This window comes from Seriola dumerili, unplaced genomic scaffold (assembly GCF_002260705.1).
Source record: "Seriola dumerili isolate Sdu_G_001 unplaced genomic scaffold, Sdu_1.0 BDQW01000248.1, whole genome shotgun sequence".
Taxonomy (NCBI): domain Eukaryota; kingdom Metazoa; phylum Chordata; class Actinopteri; order Carangiformes; family Carangidae; genus Seriola; species Seriola dumerili.
The window spans coordinates 131,360-154,638 of NW_019174503.1; the positions used below are offsets into that span (position 1 = coordinate 131,360).

The 23,279-nt window shown below is 36.2% G+C and overlaps 2 protein-coding genes and 1 gene segment (V, D, J or C); all 3 read left to right on the forward strand.

The window, feature by feature from the left end:
* Window positions 1-4,802, forward strand: part of LOC111229958 (immunoglobulin gamma-1 heavy chain-like) — a 15,156-nt gene extending 10,354 nt beyond the window's left edge. The window contains exons 6-9 of the mRNA XM_022756471.1: window positions 2,172-2,480; window positions 2,619-2,951; window positions 3,522-3,664; window positions 4,408-4,802. Coding sequence (XP_022612192.1) covers window positions 2,172-2,480; window positions 2,619-2,951; window positions 3,522-3,664; window positions 4,408-4,422 — 800 coding nt within the window. The 3' untranslated portion in view covers window positions 4,423-4,802. The remainder of the gene's footprint in view (window positions 1-2,171; window positions 2,481-2,618; window positions 2,952-3,521; window positions 3,665-4,407) is intronic.
* The window catches only part of LOC111229941, a 151,097-nt gene that overhangs the window by 104,184 nt on the left and 23,634 nt on the right, over window positions 1-23,279 (forward strand). The window contains 1 exon segment of the C gene segment in view: window positions 6,997-7,005. Coding sequence covers window positions 6,997-7,005 — 9 coding nt within the window.
* The window catches only part of LOC111229939 (immunoglobulin mu heavy chain-like), a 56,246-nt gene that overhangs the window by 26,383 nt on the left and 6,584 nt on the right, over window positions 1-23,279 (forward strand). The window contains exon 2 of one of the 2 annotated variants that reach the window (XM_022756466.1): window positions 9,785-9,792. In XM_022756466.1, the coding sequence (XP_022612187.1) occupies window positions 9,785-9,792 (8 nt within the window). Of the gene's footprint in view, window positions 1-9,784; window positions 9,793-18,407; window positions 18,416-23,279 lie in introns of both variants that reach the window. The other variant, XM_022756467.1, reaches the window with a different exon arrangement.

A 23,279-nucleotide genomic window follows, 5' to 3' on the forward strand; every position in this document is an offset into this window, starting at 1 on the left:
ATGGGTGATAATCAATTACATATTTGAGTTTTCTTATCTTAGTCTCTGTCTCTTCTGTCTAACTTTATTAAGCTAAATGGATGCATTCATTTGCATTACCAGGGTCTCCCTTTTTAGGAAGATGCATTGCACTCTTGAAATTATACAAAGTGGAAATCAATATGGATGAATTGCAGAAAAAGCTGTCATGTTTACCTTGACCAAGCTGAATATTATGTTATAGAAGAGAGATGATATGAAGAGAAATATGAAGGAGGAGGTTTGTGACCACAGACTGCTGAACTCATCTTCTTCACCGGCATCGTCTGTGCAGCTCAGAGCAAAATTCAGATTTGAATCTAAAGGATATTTAAGAAGAGGAAGGTATAAGGGTTAGACGCTGGATGTATGTTTGTATGTGTGTGTTTGTGGTGTGTGTTAACAAAGATTTTTAGTAAGATATCATAGACACCATGCCTTTCTTAAATAGTGCTAATCAACTGGAATAAAGCATGATTCACTCTTTACTGTCATGTGTCGACATTGATTCAGTTAAACAGTGGTGCAGTGCAGTTTACTACTGTGAGGCTTCAGTGAAAACTACTCATACAAAGGGATTTTTTGTGCTTTGCTTCTCATTTTGTTTTAAAAATATCTAAGTCATTCATGAAAATATAACAAAAGTGTCTCCATGCAACATTTATTTAAAACAGTCAGCACATTTCTCAAGCTGTTAGACAAGTGACAAACACAATAACAGGACAAACAAAACTGAATTGACATGTTGACTCTTATATGCACAATCACAAAGATTGATGCACACGGTTCCCATGTCAGGGAGTATACACAGAGACATAATGACAATACTAGCACAAAACACAACATTTATAGCTGAATCCACTATTTGTCACATTCAATTGAGTTACCCATGGCCTTAGCCTTAGACACTTGAGAGTTGAAGGAGCGATTTGTGCCAGCAGACTTGATGTTGCAGTTGTAAATGAAATTCGCTTTCAGTTTTTGTTTGGTGTGGTGTAAACACTTGTGACTGAGTAGCCATGTTCGGTCTTTTGTGGCGGGAAGTCCAACGCCATCAGCATAGATGGGGGATTTTTGTCCATCATGTTCTGACCACGCAATGTAGTAATCCTGCTGCCAGGACTGGAGACCAGACACACCAGAGTGACCTTAGCTGAGTCTTCTTTGCCGATGTTTCTCCACTGGGAGGATGTTGACTGACACTTCTGGCTGACTGCCATCTGAAAGAGACACTTGGTTTACTAGGGTGCTTCTATATAAGATTTACATTTGCTTTACTGTATTACATGTTTGAGTGTGTAAGTTGGCTGCCTCCCCATGGGTTCACAGATTACTGTTTCCATCCCTCAGAACATACCTCCTTTGTGGACAGTCAGATCTTGAATAACTGGTGTCATATGTGCTCTAATGGCAGAACAGCGTACTTTGTTGACTGTCTTCCACTCATCATATAAGTACGAGTCATCTTGCTGGTTTTGCTGTACTGCCCGCCGCCAGACGATGTCGGAGTAATGCTGCAGTCACATTTACTCCGTCAATTTCCCATGTGATGTCAGTGTTACTGACAATGTTTTGGTCTTGTCCAGTGATGACACATTCCAGCTCTGCTTGGTTGTTGCTGAAAATTACTTTAGCACTTGGCTGTTTCAGTGTCACCGTGATAAGAGCTACATGAGGGAGAGCAACAGAGAAAAGGGGTCGCAAACATTTTTTTCAAGACTGAAAAATCTTGATTTTATGTTTATGTCATGATTCCTCCAGCAAAAATGACTTTGCTATCGATGCCAAGTGAAGACACTCAGGCCCTGGTCTGCACAATTGAGGACAGTCACAATGGAACATTTGAATCATTTAAATGGCAAAAGAATGACGCAGATTTGAACGACTACATTCAAAGTCCCATCCTAAAAACTGGAGGGTTATATTCAATGATCAGTGTCCTGAAAGTCAAGAACACAGATTGGGACAGCAAAGCCGTTTACACCTGTGAGATAAAATACAAGGGAAAAACGTATACAAGACAGACCTCAAAAGGTACAGTGATATTGCATCTTGACATTAATGACATGACATAAACATAAAATCAAGATTTTTTCAGATCTTGAAAAAAATGTTTGCGACCCCCCTTTTCTCTGTTGCTCTCCCTCATGTAGCTCTTATCACGGTGACACTGAAACAGCCAAGTGCTAAAGTAATTTTCAGCAACAACCAAGCAGAGCTGGAATGTGTCATCACTGGACAAGACCGAAACATTGTCAGTAACACTGACATCACATGGGAAATTGACGGAGTAAATGTGACTGGCAGCATTACTCCGACATCGTCTGGCGGCGGGCAGTACAGCAAAACCAGCAAGATGACTCGTACTTATGATGAGTGGAAGACAGTCAACAAAGTACGCTGTTCTGCCATTAGAGCACATATGACACCAGTTATTCAAGATCTGACTGTCCACAAAGGAGGTATGTTACTGAGGGATGGAACAGTAATCTGTGAACCCATGGGGAGGCAGCCAACTTACACACTCAAACATGTAATACAGTAAAGCAAATGTAAATCTTATATATGAAGCACCCTAGTAAACCAAGTGTCTCTTTCAGATGGCAGTCAGCCAGAAGTGTCAGTCAACATCCTCCCAGTGGAGAACATCGGCAAAGAAGACTCAGCTAAGGTCACTCTGGTGTGTCTGGTCTCCAGTCCTGTGCAGCAGGATTACTACATTGCGTGGTCAGAACATGATGGACAAAAATCCCCCATCTATGCTGATGGCGTTGACTTCCCGCCACAAAAGACCGAACATGGCTACTCAGTCACAAGTGTTTACACCACCACCAACAAAAACTGGAAAGCGAATTTCATTTACAACTGCAACATCAAGTCTGCTGGCACAAATCGCTCCTTCAACTCTCAAGTGTCTAAGGCTAAGGCCATGGGTAACTCAATTGAATGTGACAAATAGTGGATTCAGCTATAAATGTTGTGTTTTGTGCTAGTATGTCATTATGTCTCTGTGTATACTCCCTGACATGGGAACCTGTGTCATCAATCTTTGTGATTGTGCATATAAGAGTCAACATGTCAATTCAGTTTTGTTTGTCCTGTTATTGTGTTTGTCACATTGTCTAACAGCTTGAGAAATGTGCTGACCGTTTTAAATAAATGTTGCATGGAGACACTTTTGTTATATTTTCATGAATGACTTAGATATTTTTAAAACAAAATGAGAAGCAAAGCACAAAAAATCCCTTTGTATGAGTAGTTTTCACTGAAGCCTCACAGTAGTAAACTGCACTGCACCACTGTTTAACTGAATCAATGTCGACACATGACAGTAAAGAGTGAATCATGCTTTATTCCAGTTGATTAGCACTATTTAAGAAAGGCAATGGTGTCTATGATATCTTACTAAAAATCTTTGTTAACACACACCACAAACACACACATACAAACATACATCCAGCGTCTAACCCCTTATACCTTCCTCTTCTTAAATATTCCTTTAGATTCAAATCTGAATTTTGCTCTGAGCTGCACAGACGATGCCGGTGAAGAAGATGAGTTCAGCAGTCTGTGGTCCACAACCTCCTCCTTCATATTTCTCTTCATATCATCTCTCTTCTATAACATAATATTCAGCTTGGTCAAGGTAAACATGACAGCTTTTTCTGCATTTCATCCATATTGATTTCCACTTTGTATAATTTCAAGAGTGCAATGCATCTTCCTAAAAAAGGGAGACCCTGGTAATGCAAATGAATGCATCCATTTAGCTTAATAAAGTTAGACAGAAGAGACAGAGACTAAGATAAGAAAACTCAAATATGTAATTGATTATCACCAGTATGAGAAAAGTTAACCAGTACCAAATCATAATTTCTGTCTAGTGTATTGCTCTATATGTTTTAGTATACAGTAGTGTTTAAGTAAAAGAAAAAAAATGTTACAGGTATATTGTGTTGATTTTGATGAAAACAATTACATAAGTGTGAAATGAATCACTTTCAGTGCATTAGGTGTTTTCAGCAGAGTTTACTGGTACAGCCAACCAGCACAAGTTTGACTTTAATGAAGAGCATTTCCAGCCACAGAAAATGTTCTCTGTGTGTTTTAAATGCTTCATGGCGCATAATGACATGTCACTAAGAACATCACAGATATTATCTTGAAGTAACCAACTTACATCAAGTTACCGTGTCTCAGTGTCTGAGGATAAATCGTTTTATCCAAGTTCCTAAAGAATGTCGCTAAATTGAATCAATCATTCAGTCCAACACTGAGGACACAAAGATCATTTGGGTGTCCATTCTCCAGCTGAGTGAAACAGTTCAATAACCTGTATTTGACAAGTGAATGTAAATTTTTAAACTGATTTGATGTTTTTTTTTTCAGATGAAGAGAGGATAAAGGATCAGACTGATACACAGCACAGACGACTTCATTTGCTTTCTTGTACATCAGCAATAATCTATTGTCTATTTGCTAAATAAATGGTCACTATATATAATGATTAACTAAGTAATTGAAAATTGATTTCTCTGTAGCCTGTAGAAAAAGTAAAAAGTACAATTACAATTTGTAATTACTTACATGAATATATTTTCCTGCATTGGGTCCTGTTTTTATACTATGATCACAGATGTTTTTTGTTATGTTTCTTGGACACGTCTCTAAAATGTTTTAACTTTTCTTGTTATGTATAGAACAACTTGTAGTTCTATAGCAGAGAGAGATGTTTTCTGTACATGGTTTTGCATTTCATAGTTTGACTAAATCTTTGCTTTTCACGTTTGGTCATTTTGTTGATAATATTTGCTTTCATCGGTAAATCAGTAGAACTTACACACAGGGATCTAAGAATATCTGAAAAGAAAACCACTGCAAGTCAGCACACCATAAACTTGTGTTATCAGTTAAGCTCTGAAGGTTTTTCAGTTCTATGATGTTTCTGAAAATATCATCTTTAGAGAGCCACTTCCCCCTCTCTCTGCACCTCTGGGACCACAGCTGCAGCAGTGAAACTTTGTAGAAACCGTCAGAACTATAAATAAACTTCCTCAAAGCAACAGGCATGTCTGTCAGTGTATAGATTTGCATTTGAGCGTGTGAAGTAGCTCACATGCAGACATCAGACATCAGAAAGCAGCAACATAGTGTTAAAATATAATGAAACAGAATCTGCATAGCCTACCATAAATTTTCAAAAATGTGGAAGTTAAGAATATTTACTTTATTATCTCTATTCTAATTATTTTTCACAACATATAAGTATATTATAATTGAATCTGTTTTTTCTGTGCAGTGAAAAGCTTTAACCTTGTATTCTTGAATGTAGCTCACGCAAGGTTGTACAGCTTACATCTTGAACCACTAAGTGTGGTTCAACTAATGAATTCAGGAAAACAATTTAACCTGTCGACTTCAATAACCTTAAAACACATGAATAACTACAAGGGCACTAATAGGGCACAGACCTCGCCAAGGTCAATGTCAAACAACATACAACAGAAAAAAAAATCAAATTCATAGGAAATTATCCAGATCTACCCCAAATATGATGGGTTCGACCATGGCCAAATCGTTCAGTACTTTTTGTGTAATCCTACTAATAAATAAACGACAAGGTGAACACATAACCTCCCAGGCAGGGGTAATGTAGATTAATCACATAGGCCGGTGTCCGGGGGACCTCCGACCTCTAGGGGGCCTCCGAACTCCTACTAACTGTGGCATCAAGCTGTTTTTTTGTTTTTTTGTCATTAAATCACATTAATTAAAGTATTTTTATGTTCAAATACGAACCAATGAATGAAGAGCTACTTTATTTTCCAAATACTAAAAATATTATGATCGGTAATATTATGATGAGTATCATGCGTATCGTGATGATGACGAATGAGGTCGGAGGTCAGAGGGTGACCGTGGAAATTTAGCGGCAAAGTTAGTTTCTCGCGAGAGACGCTTCTTAAAACATGGAGAGTAAATTTTGGAGCGGTGGAGGAGCAAAGAGAAAGGCGAAAAAAGAAAAGGGATTCAGAGAAACTGAAATTCAGACAAACATACCGTCTATCTAGACTTTTTTCAAAAGTCGGCTACTCGTCTTGCTAGCATTAGCAGAGCCGGAGGAGGACTATGCTAACGTCGCAGAACATTAACAACATGAGCTCAGCTGAATATCAGCATGAAACAGAGGCAGAGAGCCACAGCCCTGCGACAGACACCTGTCCACTTGGCCCACCGTCATCTCCATCTGAATAGGGTGAATAAGTTACCAGTTTAGCAGCCCCAAAATGTATTACTTTCTACCTATTTTCCCACATTTTAAAATGAACTGAGAAAAACGGCAACAACAATTGAACTCTTTATCAACACTGCCAACAGAGTCGGACCTTGTCAGGATTTAAATGATGTAGGAGTCTTTGAGGAGAAAGGCCAGAGAGAAGACCTTCACATGAGGTAGGCTTTCTCTCATATTATTATTCACACTATCCTATATCCTACATTTATGTATTCTTCTCTTTAAGGTGTTGTGTTTATACAATGAGAAATAGTTGAGAATCGATTGATTCTGGAAACATTTGACTATTATATAATTGAAACAATATCAGGTCATGGTTACATGATTATATGGTGGAAATCCTGTATGATAGGTTGCATTCATTATTTGTTATAGGTCTTTCTAAGCAGAGCAGTATAAATCGAACTCTGTGTGTGTGTGCGTGTGTGCGTGCGTGTGTGTGTGTGCGCGCGCGTGTTTGATGGAAGAATCTGAATCATAGAACTGTATTAGTGGAGGTTGCTCAAGCTTTTCAGCCATACATTGTAGGCTAGTATGTTGATATTGTTGCTGCTGGCCCAGGAAAAGTATTGTTCCAATCATCAATTGTTAATCAGGTAGGAAACAATAAATCTACAGGTGTTTATATGGTCGTTCAGGTTGTTGTCATAGGCTGTAGCCTGTCAGTTTAAATCCTGCATAAGCTACAGGGATTTCAGACAGATAGTTGCTTCCGCTGAGAACTTGTAATTCAAAACTTTGGATTGTAAGTGTGAGGAGAGCAGATTGGGGGATGCCTCCAAGATTTTGTGCCCAGGGGACTCTGCACTCTTATCCCGGCCTGGTAATATGTCTAAAATGTTCTTCTGGAGAATAATATCAAGCTAACAGATGAACAATTTAACTTGTATTAAAGTGTTTTATAATCTCAGCTTGTTGATGTGCTCGGGGACATTTTGGTTTACATGCCAGCTGGTTAATGGAGATGAGAAAAGTGAAGAAAGACTACCATCTAGTGGGAAAGGCTTTATGGAGATAAAGTGATCTGTCATTTGGTCTTGGATCAGTGACTGGAAAGAACATGTGACAGAAAACACAAAACATTCATATATGAGAAGATTGAAAGATACTGTTCACGTAAATCCACTCAGGCAGTATGACTCATTGTTCTCCTCCATGCAATAGTAATGACAAGTTCCTCTTTTATACACTGGAAAATCCTTAATATGCAAATATTGTAAGTTTTGCTAAACTACTTTAGAATGAGTTCATAGGACCAGATTCATGCAGGCCTACATTAAAACCCTTTCACTGTATTTGCATTAACAACCTGCTTATATAGATATGCAGCTCAAAGCAAGTAACCCAAGTACTGGACTGCCTTCTAGGCTCATTTTGGGAGTGGAGGTGAACTTAAACATGAACCCCACACACTGAAAATGTGGTTGTGCAGCCATCTACTGGTTTTTAGGTGCATTGTCCCCACTCTGTGAATTACAAAACTTAACAACACACTATAGTTTGATGCAATATTACAGCTGTGTGGTCACAGCTCTGTGGAGGAATCAAAATGATGCTGGTGCTAAAATGCAAACAAATTAATTCTAAAGCATTTACTGAGGTTAAGATTCAAATACCACTTAAAAAAGAGATAAAGTTAAAGTGCATTTGCCTTCTCAAAAAATAGTAATAATGACATTAAAAAGTACACACCCAACTCTAACCCCAGAAGATGTGGAAACAGACGGCACTGACTTGGGCCGTGCCTCTCTATTCCAAGGTTAGCAGCAGCCAAATGCATACTTTTGGACATGTTTTTCACTTGCCATAATGCAGTAGCAGTCAACCAAAAATCCGCCATTTTCTGTTTGCTCTTTATTTAATGTTATAAAATGTTCAATAAAAATTGCGGTCCACTATTGAAGTAGAAGCTGCTTCATTAGAGGCTTTAGTGAGACAGAATCACGCTAAAATAAATAAATAGATAAACATAAAGAGAATTGCTCTGTTCTGTTTTTCATTTGTGTAAATAAATGTCCCTGTCCTGTATCAAAACCTATTCAATAGAAATCTCCTTTGTTTTCCTGACCAAAGTCAGAAAATGGTGTGATCTCGGTGAAGTGTGGTGAGGTTTTGGGACGTGCATGTGTCACTGTGGTTTACTAGTAGCTGGAGTTACAACACCGTGTTACACACCATAACAAAAACCATGCTGTAAAAACTCATCTGTCTTTCTCCTGTAATCATAAAGCAAAGCTCCCAGTGAATGATGAGAATATCAGATTAACGTCAAAGGATGTATTGGTAATTTTGAATTACATTTCTGAGTTATTGAGAAAGCAGAGTGATGAATGTGATATAAGATGAGTCAGTGACTGTGCAGAGAATTCTGATCTTAACCCAGACTCTCATTTACCAAAATGAATGAACGTATAAAACATCACTGTTCTAAAACCAGATACAATTCAATACTATAGACCTGTAATGTAATAGTAAGTGTTTGTTGACCCTGTGACGCTGCTGATTAAACTCTGTGGTAATTTATGAGGCCACAGTTAGTGGTGGTGTTGTATTTCATTATTCAAATCGCAATATGACCAAGTGCAATTTCCAAATTGCGGGAGCTGCAATTTTTTTAATAAAGGTAAAATGTGTCACAACATTGTTGTGCATTTTGAGCACCAAAGGCGTTGTGGTGCTACAGGGATGCCCCGGCCTAAAAATCATAATCTCCATGCGTAAAGAAACATGTTTGTTTGGTACAAGATCCAACAAAAATCACATCAACTATTTTAGATTTTTTTTAAGTGAAAATGAAAAACAAAAATTACCATTCCAACTGAAATCACAATATCTGCCAGTATAATCGCAATATGACTTTTTTATTTTGCATATCGTGCAGCCCTAATACTGAGGAGTGTTTTCAGTATTCTGTCCCCTGCATGTATGCAAGTAAGATTGATTTTAAATATTTTTTCCATCTCTTCAAACTGTTCATGTTTGTTTAACGAAGACACTTGAAACAGTGTGGGGAAGCGTTTGAAAATGTAATTTATTTGTATCAAATTATATACACAGCACTAAAAGTAGTTTATATTATTCATATACAGTTAAGAGGCTGCATTAAAATACAGTGTCTGAAACATAAGAAAACCTCACAAATACAATGTTAATTTTTCGCAGACATTGCAAAAAAAAACAAACATCACATTCACTATGATAATAAAGTAACCGAAACACTGTCACAAATCATTTGTATGTTGTTCATTTATAATCCAGTTAATTAACCCTGCCATTGAAGAATGTAAATTCATAAAATGAGAAATCAAGTACTTACTATAGTCATTAAAATCCCATAAAAGGTTTTATTTTATTTTTTATTATTTATTATTTTTAACTTTTTAAATAAAAAGAGGAACAGCTGTTCTACTGCAGAGAAGCGTATGACAGCTACACCGTGACACTGGTTTTTGCATTTTGGTGCATCACTGTGTCCTGGGATGGCCACAATGATTCATACATTACAAAAACCTCTTATGGGAAGAATGAGAAATGAAGTCATGAGTCATGTAAAGACTCAGTACAACACTAAGAGACTGTGCCTTTATTAATTTGCGGTCTATCTTATTTTTATTCCTTTTAATTGTTGTATATGTCTTATTTTTTATTGGTTTAATTATTATTTTATTTAATCATATTTTATTCCTACTTTTTTATTCCTACTTTTAAATAGTTTCAATTTACATATCTTTTGTACTAATTGGTTGTTGGTCTTTATTTTATTTTATTAATGGTTTTTAACTCATTTATGTGTTTGTTTTCATTTGTTTTTAATGTTTTATCTTTACACTATCCACATAGTTTTTATGGTTGCAACTTCTGTAATGACTCATGCTTTACGCAGAACATTGTGCTTCCACCTGGAATGAAATGTGCTATATCAATAAAGCTTTGTTTGCTTACAGCCCAACTCCATCATATACTGTAGACTTCCAGTGAAACCGTGGTGAATGTTTTATGTGTGGACAGTGGACACACCAATGGACAAGAATATTCTGCAATCTTGTTATCAGTCAAAGATTTGCACAGACTGTGCAGAGGCAACAAAGCATTCAGAGTTGATGTGACTCATTGTCTCTTACATATAATAGCCAACCTGATATGGTACTAAAAGAAATAAACTATAATCATATTTACAGACAAAATAAATTATTATGGGCTGACACAAATTTGTTGTGTTATCTAATTTATTAAATTAATTTAAACTATGATGATCAACATAGCACAAATACTACAAGACTTTAACTCACCATCAATAAAAAAAATTTAAAAGCCATGAAAAGTAAAATCTTTCCATGATCATTTTAATTGGCACTAAAAGAGTAAACAGAAGGCTGCCATACAATTCTTCATAGTATATACTGCATAGAACATAACAAAACCCAAAATACAATTTTAAGTGTTTGTTGGCACTGCAGACAAGGACACAAATATATGATCATACAGTATTCATCAGGTACAGGTACTTACAGTTGTCATTACAGTCCCACAGTGATTCTGACTTTGAATTATTGAAGTGAAAAGATAGAGACCTGTTGTATTGTGTACTGCAGCAGTATGTGGCAGCCACACTTTGACACTAGTTTTTGCATTGTGCTGTATCACTGTGTCCTGGAGTGGCCACAGTGATACACACAATTACAAAAACCTCTCAAGAGAGGCAAAGGTCTTTATACTGTAAATGGAAGGTGTATATAACACTCGGTGCAATCCTAAGAAGCGCTGTTTTTATCATTATACAGTTAGCCCTAGTAAACATCCCATATGATTCACTTTGTCATAAATACAAATTATGGATATCTACTACTTTAAAGACTTAGTAATTGGATACTGTTTTTATGTCACTCACAGTAGCACTATTGCTTTGATGACCAAAATAGAATCTAAAGATGACTAGCTAAATTGTTTTGTTTTTTTCATTCAAAAATTAAGGGAAAGTCATTTCTCCAAGGATTTACTGCGCAATGTATATAATTAACTTTATTTATATGTTTATTCTTTTAATTGTGAAGTGCCAGTTTTAGTAAAATATACAAAACTACTAAGACTTAATCAATAAACAATGAGAAATAGTCATTAACAAACTGTTGCACTGCTTATTCCTTTCACCTTATTTCATCTTAACATTACTTCTTACACTACAGTTAAAAAAAACAAACAAAAAAAAAAACACATTGTTTAAGGTAAAAGCATTTGTGTGTCTTCATTGTTAGTGAGCAGGGTGGAGTATATGTTCAGAGTTATATCATAGTGCAGTATAACAGCAACAGTGATACATACAAAAACCCCCTTCCTCTAAGAAGGAAATGGTGTCAATTCAGAAAAACACGTTGGTAGATGAGACTTTTCTCCTGCCAGTATGTGTTGAACAAAACTCGCCTGTATCATACTGTATGTGTGTATGTATACCAAATGCGTGGCAATACTTGTCAAGGTATTTCACCTAAGTCAGTCTTAGAAAAATCATTAATATTTCTCATCTGGGGACCATTAATGTTTTTTTTTTTTAAAAAACGCGTTATCCATCAAATGATTGTTGAGACATTTCAACCTGGACCAAAGTGATGGACAGACCAACCAAGAGACCAACTTGGCTGTCCCTAGAGCCATGCCACTAACATGGCTGAAAATCACCAAAATTTAACAAATGTGAGTTTTAAAAACAGAATTATTAAGTTTCAAAGGGTAAAAATATGGACTGCAATTCCATGACTGTGCCCTCTGAGTATAGACAGTATAAAAACTAACCATGTACTATATCAGGGTCTATATCCTAGGTTTTTGTATGAGAAGGTACTGCTGTGTATGGTGGGAGCCACAGTGATAGATCGTAATACAAAAATCTGCTCTGAACTCAACTGAAGCATGAAAATCACTAGAGTATGAAGAAAGCAGACATTCAATGGACCTGTGGAAGGGGATTTTGTATTTATGGAGAGTTGTATTTTTTCAGTTTTACCCTGAATAAACAGGAAAATTGTGATACCTCAGCTTTTTTTGAAAATGGTTCACATTAGCAAAGATAATATATTTCAAATATTTACAAACGTAAAGGCAGATTTGTGACAACTTAAAATTGATACTATGTTATTTAAAGTATGTTTTAAATATGAGCTAATGGTGATGAAACAAACATCATTTAGTTATCAAAATAACTACTACTCCCACCAATATTTTTAAACCATAATTTTAAATGTTCACATTCACAATGTACACAACATAGTGTTACTTAAAGATGACAACCCCTTTGTGTTAGATCAAACCTTTGCATGATACACTTGAAACAACTTACTGGTTATGAAATGTGCATCATCATTTGCTAAGTGTTTTTCCATTTTCAGTGTGCACAGCAAGACCAAATATAAAAATAATAATTAAAAAAAAATCATCAGCAACCTATTGTGCTGCTGATTCCTTTCACATGATTACATCATCAAAAAACACAAATTAAATTAACAGCATCTGTGTGTCATGATAGCCAGTGAGCAGGGTGAAGTATTTGTACAGGGTTACATCATAGTGTTAGTGTACTATAACTACGGCCACAGTGATACATCCTATGACAAAAACCTCCTTCCACTGAGAAGGAAATGCTGTGTATGGTGTTGTCCAACAAAAAACTCTTCTTTTGAAAATCAATAATGTGACGATAATGTGTTCTCAAACAAAAGGTTGTTAGGACACCATGAGCGTAGATGTGATACAGTTTCACACAGGGATCACATTAATATTACCAAAGAAAAAAATAAAAAGTTAAAAAATGTGATTTTTAAAAATGAAACAAAAGCAAAAGAGTAATAATTAGGTTTCAAAGGGTAAAATATTACATTAAATAGAGTAAAAGTGGAATGTTCTTTTTTGATTTTATAGTTTTACTGTAGAAAGTTAATGAAATATAGTGAATACTGTGCACCATCAGGCAGAGGTTTTTGCATGAGTATGTACTGCTGTGTACAGTGGGACCCACAGTGATAGATGGTAGTACAAATACCTGCTCATAACTCAACTGAAGCACAAAGTCATTGTACCTCAAGTAAAAGAGAAGATCAGGTAATTTACCCAAATCACTAGACTGTGAAGAAAGGAGACATTCAATGGACTTGTGGAAGGGAATTTGTATTTATGCAGAGTTGTATTTCTTTCAGTTTTACCCTGAATAAACAGGAAAATTGTAACACCTCAGAATTTTTTTTTTTTAAAGTGCTTCATGTCAGCAAAGACAATGTATTTAAAATACTGACAAACGAAACAGATTTGTGACTACTTACAGTTCATTTTATGTTATTTAAAGTATTTTTTAAATATGAGCTAATGGGTTATGAAACAAATATTATTTAGTTATCAAAATAACTACTACTCCCACCAATATTTTTAAACCATAACTTTAAATGCACATATATTACAACACATACATAGTGTTACTTAAAGATGACAACCCCTTTGTGTTTGTTCACCAAACCTTTGCATGATACACTTGAAACTACTTACTGGAAATTAAATATGCATCATCATTTATCCAGTGTTTTGCTGCAAATATCAATAACAACATTGATATGTACTGGTTTAGTAGTATTATTATCATAATTATGAAGCCATTTTCAGTGTGCACAGCAAGACCAAATATAAAAAAACTAAATAATAATTTTAAAAAATCATCCGGTAACTTTTTTGCTGCTGATTCCTTTCACATGATTCGATCTTTAAATTAAAAAACACTTAAATCAACAGCATCTGTGTGTCATGATAGCCAGTGAGCAGGGTGAAGTATTTGTACAGGGTTACATCATAGTGCACTATAACTACGGCCACAGTGATACATCCTATGACAAAAACCTCCTTCCACTGAGAAGGAAATGCTGTGTATGGTGTTGTCCAACAAAAAACTCTTCTTTTGAAAATCAATAATGTGACGATAATGTGTTCTCAAACAAAAGGTTGTTAGGACACCATGAGCGTAGATGTGATACAGTTTCACACAGGGATCACATTAATATTACCAAAGAAAAAAATAAAAAGTTAAAAAATGTGATTTTTAAAAATGAAACAAAAGCAAAAGAGTAATAACTAGGTTTCAAAGGGTAAAATATTACATCAAATAGAGTAAAAGTGGAATGTTCCTTTTTGATTTTATAGTTTTACTGTAAAAAGGTAATGACATAGTGAATACTGTGCACATGATTCGATCTTTATATTAAAAAACACTTAAGTTAAATTAATAAAATCTGTGTGTCATGATAGCCAGTGAGCAGGGACGAGTATTTGTACAGAGTTATATCATAGTGTACTATGATGGCCACAGTGATACATCTTATGACAAAAACCTCCTTCCACTGAGAAGGAAATTAAGTATATGGTGCTGATACATAGAGAGAAAAAAAGTAGGCCTCTGTCCAACAAAAAAACTCTTCTAACGAAAATCAGTAAGGTAATAATGTGGTCTCACACAAAGGGTTGTATTAGGACAGCATGAACTTAGAAGTTATACAGTTTCACACAGGGAAAACATTAATATTACCAAAATAAAAAAGTTAAAAAAAAAATTGATTTAAAAAAAAAAAAAAAAAAAAAAAAAAAAAATGAAACAAAAGCAAAAGTGTAGTAATTAGGTTTCCAAGGGTAAAATATTACATAAAATAGAGGAAAAGTGGAATGTTCTTTTTTGATTTCATAGTTTCACTGTTAAAAGGTAATGAAATATAGTGAATACTGTGCACCATCAGGCAGAAGTTTTTGTATGAGTATGTACTGCTGTGTATGGTGGGAACCACAGTGATAGATGGTAATACAAATACCTGCTCATAACTCAACTGAAGCACAAAGTCATTGTACCTCAAGTAAAAGAGAAGATCAGGTTATTTACCCAAATCGCTAGACTGTGAAGAAAGGAGACACACCCCTTTGTGTTCGTTCACTAAGCCTTTGCATGATACACCTGAAACAGCTTACTGGATATGAAATATGCATCATCATTTGTCCAATGTTTTGCTGCAAATATCAACAGCATTTGTATTGGTTTAGTAGTACTATTATCATAATTATGAAGCCATTTTCAGTGTGCACAGCAAGACCAAATATAAAAAAACTAAATAATAATTTTAAAAAATCATCCGGTAACTTTTTTGCTTCTGATTCCTTTCACATGATTCGATCTTTAAATTGAAAAACCCTTAAATCAACAGCATCTGTGTGTAATGATAGCCAGTGAGCAGGGTGAAGTATTTGTACAGGGTTACATCATAGTGTACAGTAGCAACGGCCACAGTGATGCATCCTATGACAAAAACATCCTTCCACTGAGAATGAAATGTTGTGTATGGAAATGTTGTGTTGTCCAACAAAAAACTCTTCTTTTGAAAATCAATAATGTGACGATAATGTGTTCTCAAACAAAAGGTGAAGAATGCTGACACAGAAAGGAAAAAAAGTAGGCCTGTGTCCAAAAAAACCCCTCTTCTTACCAAAATTAATAATGTGACGATGATGTGTTCTCAAACAAAAGGTTGTGTTAGGATACCATGAGCTTGGAAGTGATACAGTTTCACATAACGATCATTTTGTTAACAAAATAAAAAATGTGATTTAAAATAAACAAAACAAAAATAAACAACAGTAAAAGAGTAATTAGGTTTCAAAGGGTATAATATTACATAAAAGGGTTAGGGTTAGGGTTAGGAGTGGAGTTTTTTTATTTCATAGTTTGACTGTAAAAAGGTACTGAGATATAGTGAATACTATGCACTTTAGGCAGAGGTTTTTGTATGAGTATATACTGCTGTGTATGGGGTGGGGTGGGGCACAGTGATATATGGCAATACAAAAACTTAACTGAGGCATAAGTCAGGGAAAACAGAAGATATTTGCAAAAGTTTCCAAATGTATTAGACACTGCAGAAAGGTGATACTCAGTGGAAAAGAAGGGTAAATTGTTCTTACTCTTCTCTTACTTACTTTACCTTGAAAAAAAAGGGGATTAACAACAGCTCAGAAAAGCTTAATTATTTCTTTCTCATGCTTTGTATAAGCGAATATAATAGATTTCACCTACTGAAAAACAAACAAAAAGTACAAAAAAGATTTTTATCCACTTACAGTTAATTTGACATTGGGTTAATTACATTATGTCTTAAATGTAATTATGGTCATGAATTAAGGATCCATTAAGTATTTAATGTCGCATTGAACTCTATTTGCTCCCCATAACTTAAAATGTGATTCTATACTTAAATTAGGGGCAAAATAAAAAGATAAATGAAAATGTGTACATTTTGGACTTGAGGTTATCAGCATCCTTACTGGTTACTATTTATGTAACTCAGGAAACAACTTTCACCACAACAGGTGCTTCCGCAGCCAGTTAACAAACTGAAACTTAAGACTTTAAGCCAAAGGCTCAGACATCAGCACTAATACATTACACAAAAGTAGGCAAAAGAAACTACCCTGTCTTCTTCGTGGATTGTGGATTTTCAACACAATAAAAATTAAACAATTAAAATCTGACACAAAGCATTTGTGTTTGCCGCAGCACTGTCTGAACCAGTACCACTGAGTAATGCAAAATAAGTATATGATGAGTGCTAAGAGTATGTTAATTATCAACCAGCTAAATGAACATGCTTGAGCATAGCACACATAAAATCGAAAAAATTCATTACATTACTTAATTTAATAGTAAGTTGGGTTTGCAGCATCAGTTCAGGCTACATACCCCAATATTTGAAGAAATCAATGACATATAATTATCTAAAGGAAAATATATATAAATATAAAGGTTTCAATAATAAATGCCCCATTCAAAAATATAGAATAGAATTTCCAAAAACTCTAAAAATATATGTATGTAGTAGTATTAGCTTTCATACATTCATGATATAATGACTTTTTTTTCCTCATTATTTCAATATACCATTTCCATCAAACAGGACGTTAATTATAGTAAAATAAGTTTGTATGTCTTAATAACAAAAAACATTTAACATTTGTGATGCAGGGATTCCCCCAAGAAACTGGTTAGCACTCACAGCCTTTGAAGTATAGCTAGTCAACTTTAAACTTACCCCAGCTCCACACAGACTACTGGGTAAAACATATGTGCAACTGGTGGTTATCAAGCTAATTTTAGCTTGGTGTCTGACTTCAATGAAGTGGGCAGTTTGTTACAACTTTACTGTTGTGGTTCACTTTCACTGCTCTTATAGCATCATATTTGGCCACAGCAGGCAGCTGTCTCAACGAAAAAGTTAAAACAAACCATTGCTCTACTCTACTACTCTATCTGCTTAGCACAAAACAGGAGATAGACACAACTAGCAACTAGCTGGTGAACATGAGGAAGCATTTAGCAGCTAGAGAGCCAGATATTTCTCTTAGGAGTTGGTAGAGACCAAAAATGTAGCCAAAAGGAAATTAAGTATTGGACTTACATTTGTCAAGTGACCACAAACATGACTCCAAATTAATAAACATGATAATGCTTCTCAATATTGGCCAAAAAAAATCAGTTATAGGTTTAGATATGGTAAATGGACTAGCGCTTTTCTAGTCATACTGACCACTCAAAGCTCTCTACAATACTTGTCACATTCACCCATTCACTCATACATTCATACATCACAATCACACACAGATGGAACAGCCATGATGGAATGCGGACAGGAGGAGCCAGGGATCGAACCCCCGACCTTCTAATTAGTGGACGACCCGCTCTACCTCCTGGGCCACAGCTGCCCCCCTACATTAAGAGGAGGTTAAAATGAATGGGGCACCACTGAGAAAAAATAATCATCCCTTCTCTTTGAGGTACTATAATCTTTCATTCACATCAGCTTGAAAGATACAAAGTGCTACATGGAAATAGGGCTGGGACGACGCAAAAAATAAAAAAAATACGTCGACGCAAAAACTGTGCGTCGATGCGTCGTTTGAAAACAAACAATAGCGGCAGCAAGTAGCGGCAGTATCGATACCAGCGAGTCAGTTGACTCTGATCAATGTAGAATAGTGATGGGTCGGTTGCGAACGAGAGCCGGATTAGAGCCGGCTCTTTGAAGTGAACGACGGGAGCCGGCTCGCGATCGAGAGCGATTTTTTTTTTTTTTAATTGTCTTTTAAAGCCGCATTGGTCAACATGTGTGGCTGTGGCAGCGTCTGTGTGACGACACTGAGCAGGAGGGGGGAGGGGAGGGGTTACAGACACTCGCATTTTGTGTTTTGTTTTTCACTGTACATGGTTGCACATTTTCATTTATATTTTGTTGAGTGATGTTTAGTTTATTTTGTGTTTATTCACAAATTAAAATGGGTCTTTTTTATTTAAAATTTATTTATGTATATTTTAAGTTATGTTACGTTTATTAATAAAGGCATATACATACTATACATATGTTATATTTTATGTTTTTTTTACATTAGTTATTCATTTTACACATAATTTGGTAATAAATGAATTTAAGTAACAAAAAATCTGAGGAGCCACTTGGGAGCCGAAAGAGCCGGCTCTTTTTAGTGAGCCGAGCCAAAAGAGCCAGCTCTCCACAAAGAGCCGGAATTCACATCATTAATGTAGAACACGAAGTCGTAGTTCAAAGATATGGGACTATTTTTCCGTAAAAGGAGGCCATTCTGTCGTTTGTCGGCTGTGTAAAATGGAGATGGCTTATCATAAAAGCACGACGGCGATGCACCAGCACATCAAGACACACACATAGACACACACTACACTACACATGGTATTCTTGAGTGAAAAGGCAGAGTGTATGTTCCTGTGAATGAACAGCACTTTATATTTTGTTAGTTAAAAAAGAACACTACTGCTGTTTATATTTTATTGATTTTATGATGATAACATTTTCTTGATTCTTGCACAACAAGAAAGTTTTATTTCATTTTATTTTTTGTTAAACGCTACCTCTGACGTCAGATTGCACTATTGTTTTCATTACTTGAATTTTACTTTGGAATATGGTCATTTTTGGTGAAAACAATAGAAATATGTTGGAATGAAGAAATTTGTGTTTTTTCATTGAGATACATAAATTAGCATATGGAAATTGCTATATAAGTCAAATAATGGGAAAATAATCGATAATCGAATCAAATCGATTCGAATTCGAATCAAAAAAATGAATCGTTAGATTAATCGATGCATCGAAAAAATAATCGCTAGATTAATCGATTACAAAAATAATCGTTTTGCCCAGCCCTACATGGAAACTAGCTCTATAGATCTGGGTCACACTGTTTTGAATGGTTTACCCCAAAGCCTCATCTACAGTTACTTTATTTGAACACAGAAAATTTAACAGAACTAAGGCTAAATCATGACACAACAAGCCATGACATTTTACAGCATTTAAGTATGGCCATAGCCACTGAACATGAGACTGCTGTCATGGTAAATGCTGAGATTAGGATGCTGATATGCTCAAAGTGGCAACGCTAACATGTTAATGTTTAACAAGTAATTCTGTTTTCTATAGTTTAGCATATTAGCGTGATAACTTTTGCAAATAAGCATTAAAGGCGCTCTTTGTAATTTTTCTCTGCCAACGATCGTAGTTTCTTGTCATGAGCTGGTGGTGGTGATAATGGTTGCTTGCCAAGATAGAAATGGAAAAAACATAATAGTTAAAATTGCTGTTGCTTATATTGCTTGAGACAAATCTTGGCAAGTAAAGAAATGAAGTTTGCTGAACATTTCCTCTAGAGTGGCAAGTAAACAGCTGCTACTGCTAAAGTTGGCTATGTAGCAATAGTAAAAGCTTACATATAGCAGCTGTAAACCAGGGCTACCCCTGACCAAAGGTTTTCCTAGTTGACCTGTAGTCATTACTTCAAGCCATTAGTTGAGTAGTCATCAGAGGTTTATGATAGACCAGGGCTAAGAAAAATTGTATAAGTAACATTGTTCACATTGACATCAGGCTAACTTACGTTTCAAATGACAAGTGTCGTTTGAGTCAACAAGTAATTGCTTGCAGAGTTTGCATGTCATCTTTATTGGGGTCATCCTTTAACCTCTTGAACCGATCTCACACTTTGGAATTCTTGGTCGACTAAGAATCTTCTCATGGACTAGCATTTGGTTGACTATTAGGCAGTCCCTCCAGAATGTTGCAATGTCCCGATCACAATAATTAATGCAAATTCAACCAACCCCTGTGAATCCTGTTCAACCTTGCATTTTTGTCCAATCACATTTCCACAAATTTTACAAATCTTCATAGCTTCCTGCAAGTTGAACCAATCATACCAGGCCCTGTGCAAAACTTTGATGTACATCACCAAACTCACATCCTTTTTTCTGATTTTGAAGCTTTTTGTGAAGCTGCAGATGTGTGACATGAACGTCTCCTTAGGGGTGGGCGATATGGCAAAAATATCATATCACGATTTTTTTAAAATAAAATCACGATTTCGATTTTATCACGATCTTAAATTGGAAAAAGAAAAACAGACAATTTAGACCAAAGAACCTTTCTTAACAGATTTTATTTCAAATAGTCGCAGTTTTGCCTGCATGTGCAAACAACGTAAAGTTTAAGGTAAACAACAACAACATTCTGCTTCGTCGTGTTACCACCCGACGTGCGAACGGTTTCTGTGCAAACTTTGCAAATTACATTTGCTTGCGCTTGATCAGTTGTGGAAAATTTAAACCAATTCCATATAATGGAGGTGGAATTTTTTTTTGGCGACCGACTCCGTTTGGCTTTCAGCCATCGCTCTCCATGTGCTACCGCTACACACACAAACAAGAAGGCGGGTAGGAAAGTGCGTCACTGCCCGTAATTCGCTATGATTGGTCGGTCAGGTTGACGAAGTCAATACGTCTGGTGCGTCGGTGCATCAGCATAGAACTGCAATTTATAGAATGTTCCCTAGGCGATCCCACGATCTCTGCAGTTTGAAAGATCGTCTTCACGTTGTAATCCTTCACGATCTAATATCGTCATATCGCCCACCCCTACGTCTCCTATTTACCAACAAATCACTGTCAAAGACCATATAAAGCAATTCCCTGATGTTTTAAAATTGTTTTGTATATTGTTGTGGAACCATAGGTGTAGTGCTGCCGGAGCGCACCTGAACAACGCTCCACTACTTTTTTTTTTTTTTTTTTTTTACAGTTCAAATAATCCAGTTGAAATTTGTATACATTTTAAGCAGTTGAAGATCCGATCACCACTAAAGCGTCTGTCATGTAGAGAGATCGACAGACAGACAGACAGACAGACAGAACACGTCATTTAGTTCAGTTTCTGATCCTGCTGCTTTTTATGGTGGTAAATAGAATTTCTGGTGTCAATGAAGGAGAGAAGTAGCAAAACGAGACGCACTCGCTTTTTTTGGTCAGTCCTTGCTCTCTTGCTCATAGGGTAACATAACTCCCCAAGGGTAGAGCTGCTGGAGCCACCGGAAGGACGCCCCGCTACTTTTTTTCTCCAGATGAAATGAAATATCTACAGTTCACATAATCTGGTTGATATGAATATACATTTTGAGCGGTTGAAGATCTGATCATCACTAAAGAGTCTGTCATGAAGAGAGCTAATAAAAACAAATGAAATTGTCGTCTTTACTAAATGGGAAATTAGTAAAGATGAAAAGACACAAAACATCCTCTCATTCCTTTCAAGATAAAACTGTTCATATAGTAGCCAGAAAACTTTTATAAAGATCAGCTCTATCTGCGATTAAGACAGAGCAGAGGAGTGTAATCGCTTGTTGACCGGCGTGAACAGCTTCTGGCACCAAGAGCTGTGTAATCTGTAGTGTACGCCCATCCCCCAATCACATCGGCTATCGGCAATTTCTCAGGGTGTCACCACTTGCACTGCACTGGATTTTTTCTCACTGGTAAAAGTTGCCTTCCTGTAGTTTCATTGCTAAAAACCCATCTAAAAACATTGCAATATGTATCACAATTTTTAAGAAAAGCTGCCGTGAAATCAGGTATTTTAGCCTGCAAAAATGCCAAAAATCTTGGAGGGATAGGTTAGGTGGCAGTCCTACTTTAAACACAGCACAGCTGAGATTGGTGGGAATTTCAATAGTTTTGCAAGTGTTTTATTTCAAACCAAGTAGTAGACAAAAATTTCTGACCCTTTGATAAGGGTTTTTTATCTCTCCATCCCACACTATTCGATAGGTCTTGAAGAAAAATGAAACACAGGCATTAAAAAGTAAAACAAACAAAAAAAAATCTTATCTCAATTAATTTTGATATTTTTGTATAATGATGTGTTGTGTAATTTATATACATTCAGAAGCCTGACAGGACTTTATACCTAGGCAATGGCTTCCACAAGTTCAACTGGCACTCCCGAAACGCAGGTAAGTCTGTTTCTCTCTGCCGCTGTTTTTTTCTCCCCCACATAGGACCAGACTGGGTTAAAGTTATGTAATGCTGTTTTGGCACAGGTTAACGCTAACGTTAGCCGTTTCCCAGCACTTCCCCTTGAGACCTCCTCCTGAAAACATCTCGAGAACATGCTGCAGATGATAGGAAATGCCACAGAATAGTCTTAAAACCTTGATAATTTCTATGTATCAATGCTAAGAAGCTGTTCTTTTATTAGAATCCTGACTGTGAATGTGAGGGAGACAGCTTCTGATGAGTTATTAGTGTTTGAAATCCCAGTTAGTCAAAGCACACATCCTTTGCTAATATGCTGCTAACCACTGTGAGGAGAGAGAAAACACAATTCAGGTTGAGAAACTTTTCATAAAAAACAATCCACTGTACTTTGGGGTGTATTGTATCATTGTATTAATGTTTTTTTTGTGTAGCGATTGGAGCTCTACTATTACTACTACTACTATCAGGAGTTGGAGGCGGCAGACGGCCAATGGGAGATCGGCAGCGGGAGCTGGCCAGACTGCCAGCCCACCGGGCTGTGGACTGGAAACTAGGAACAGGTGTTGA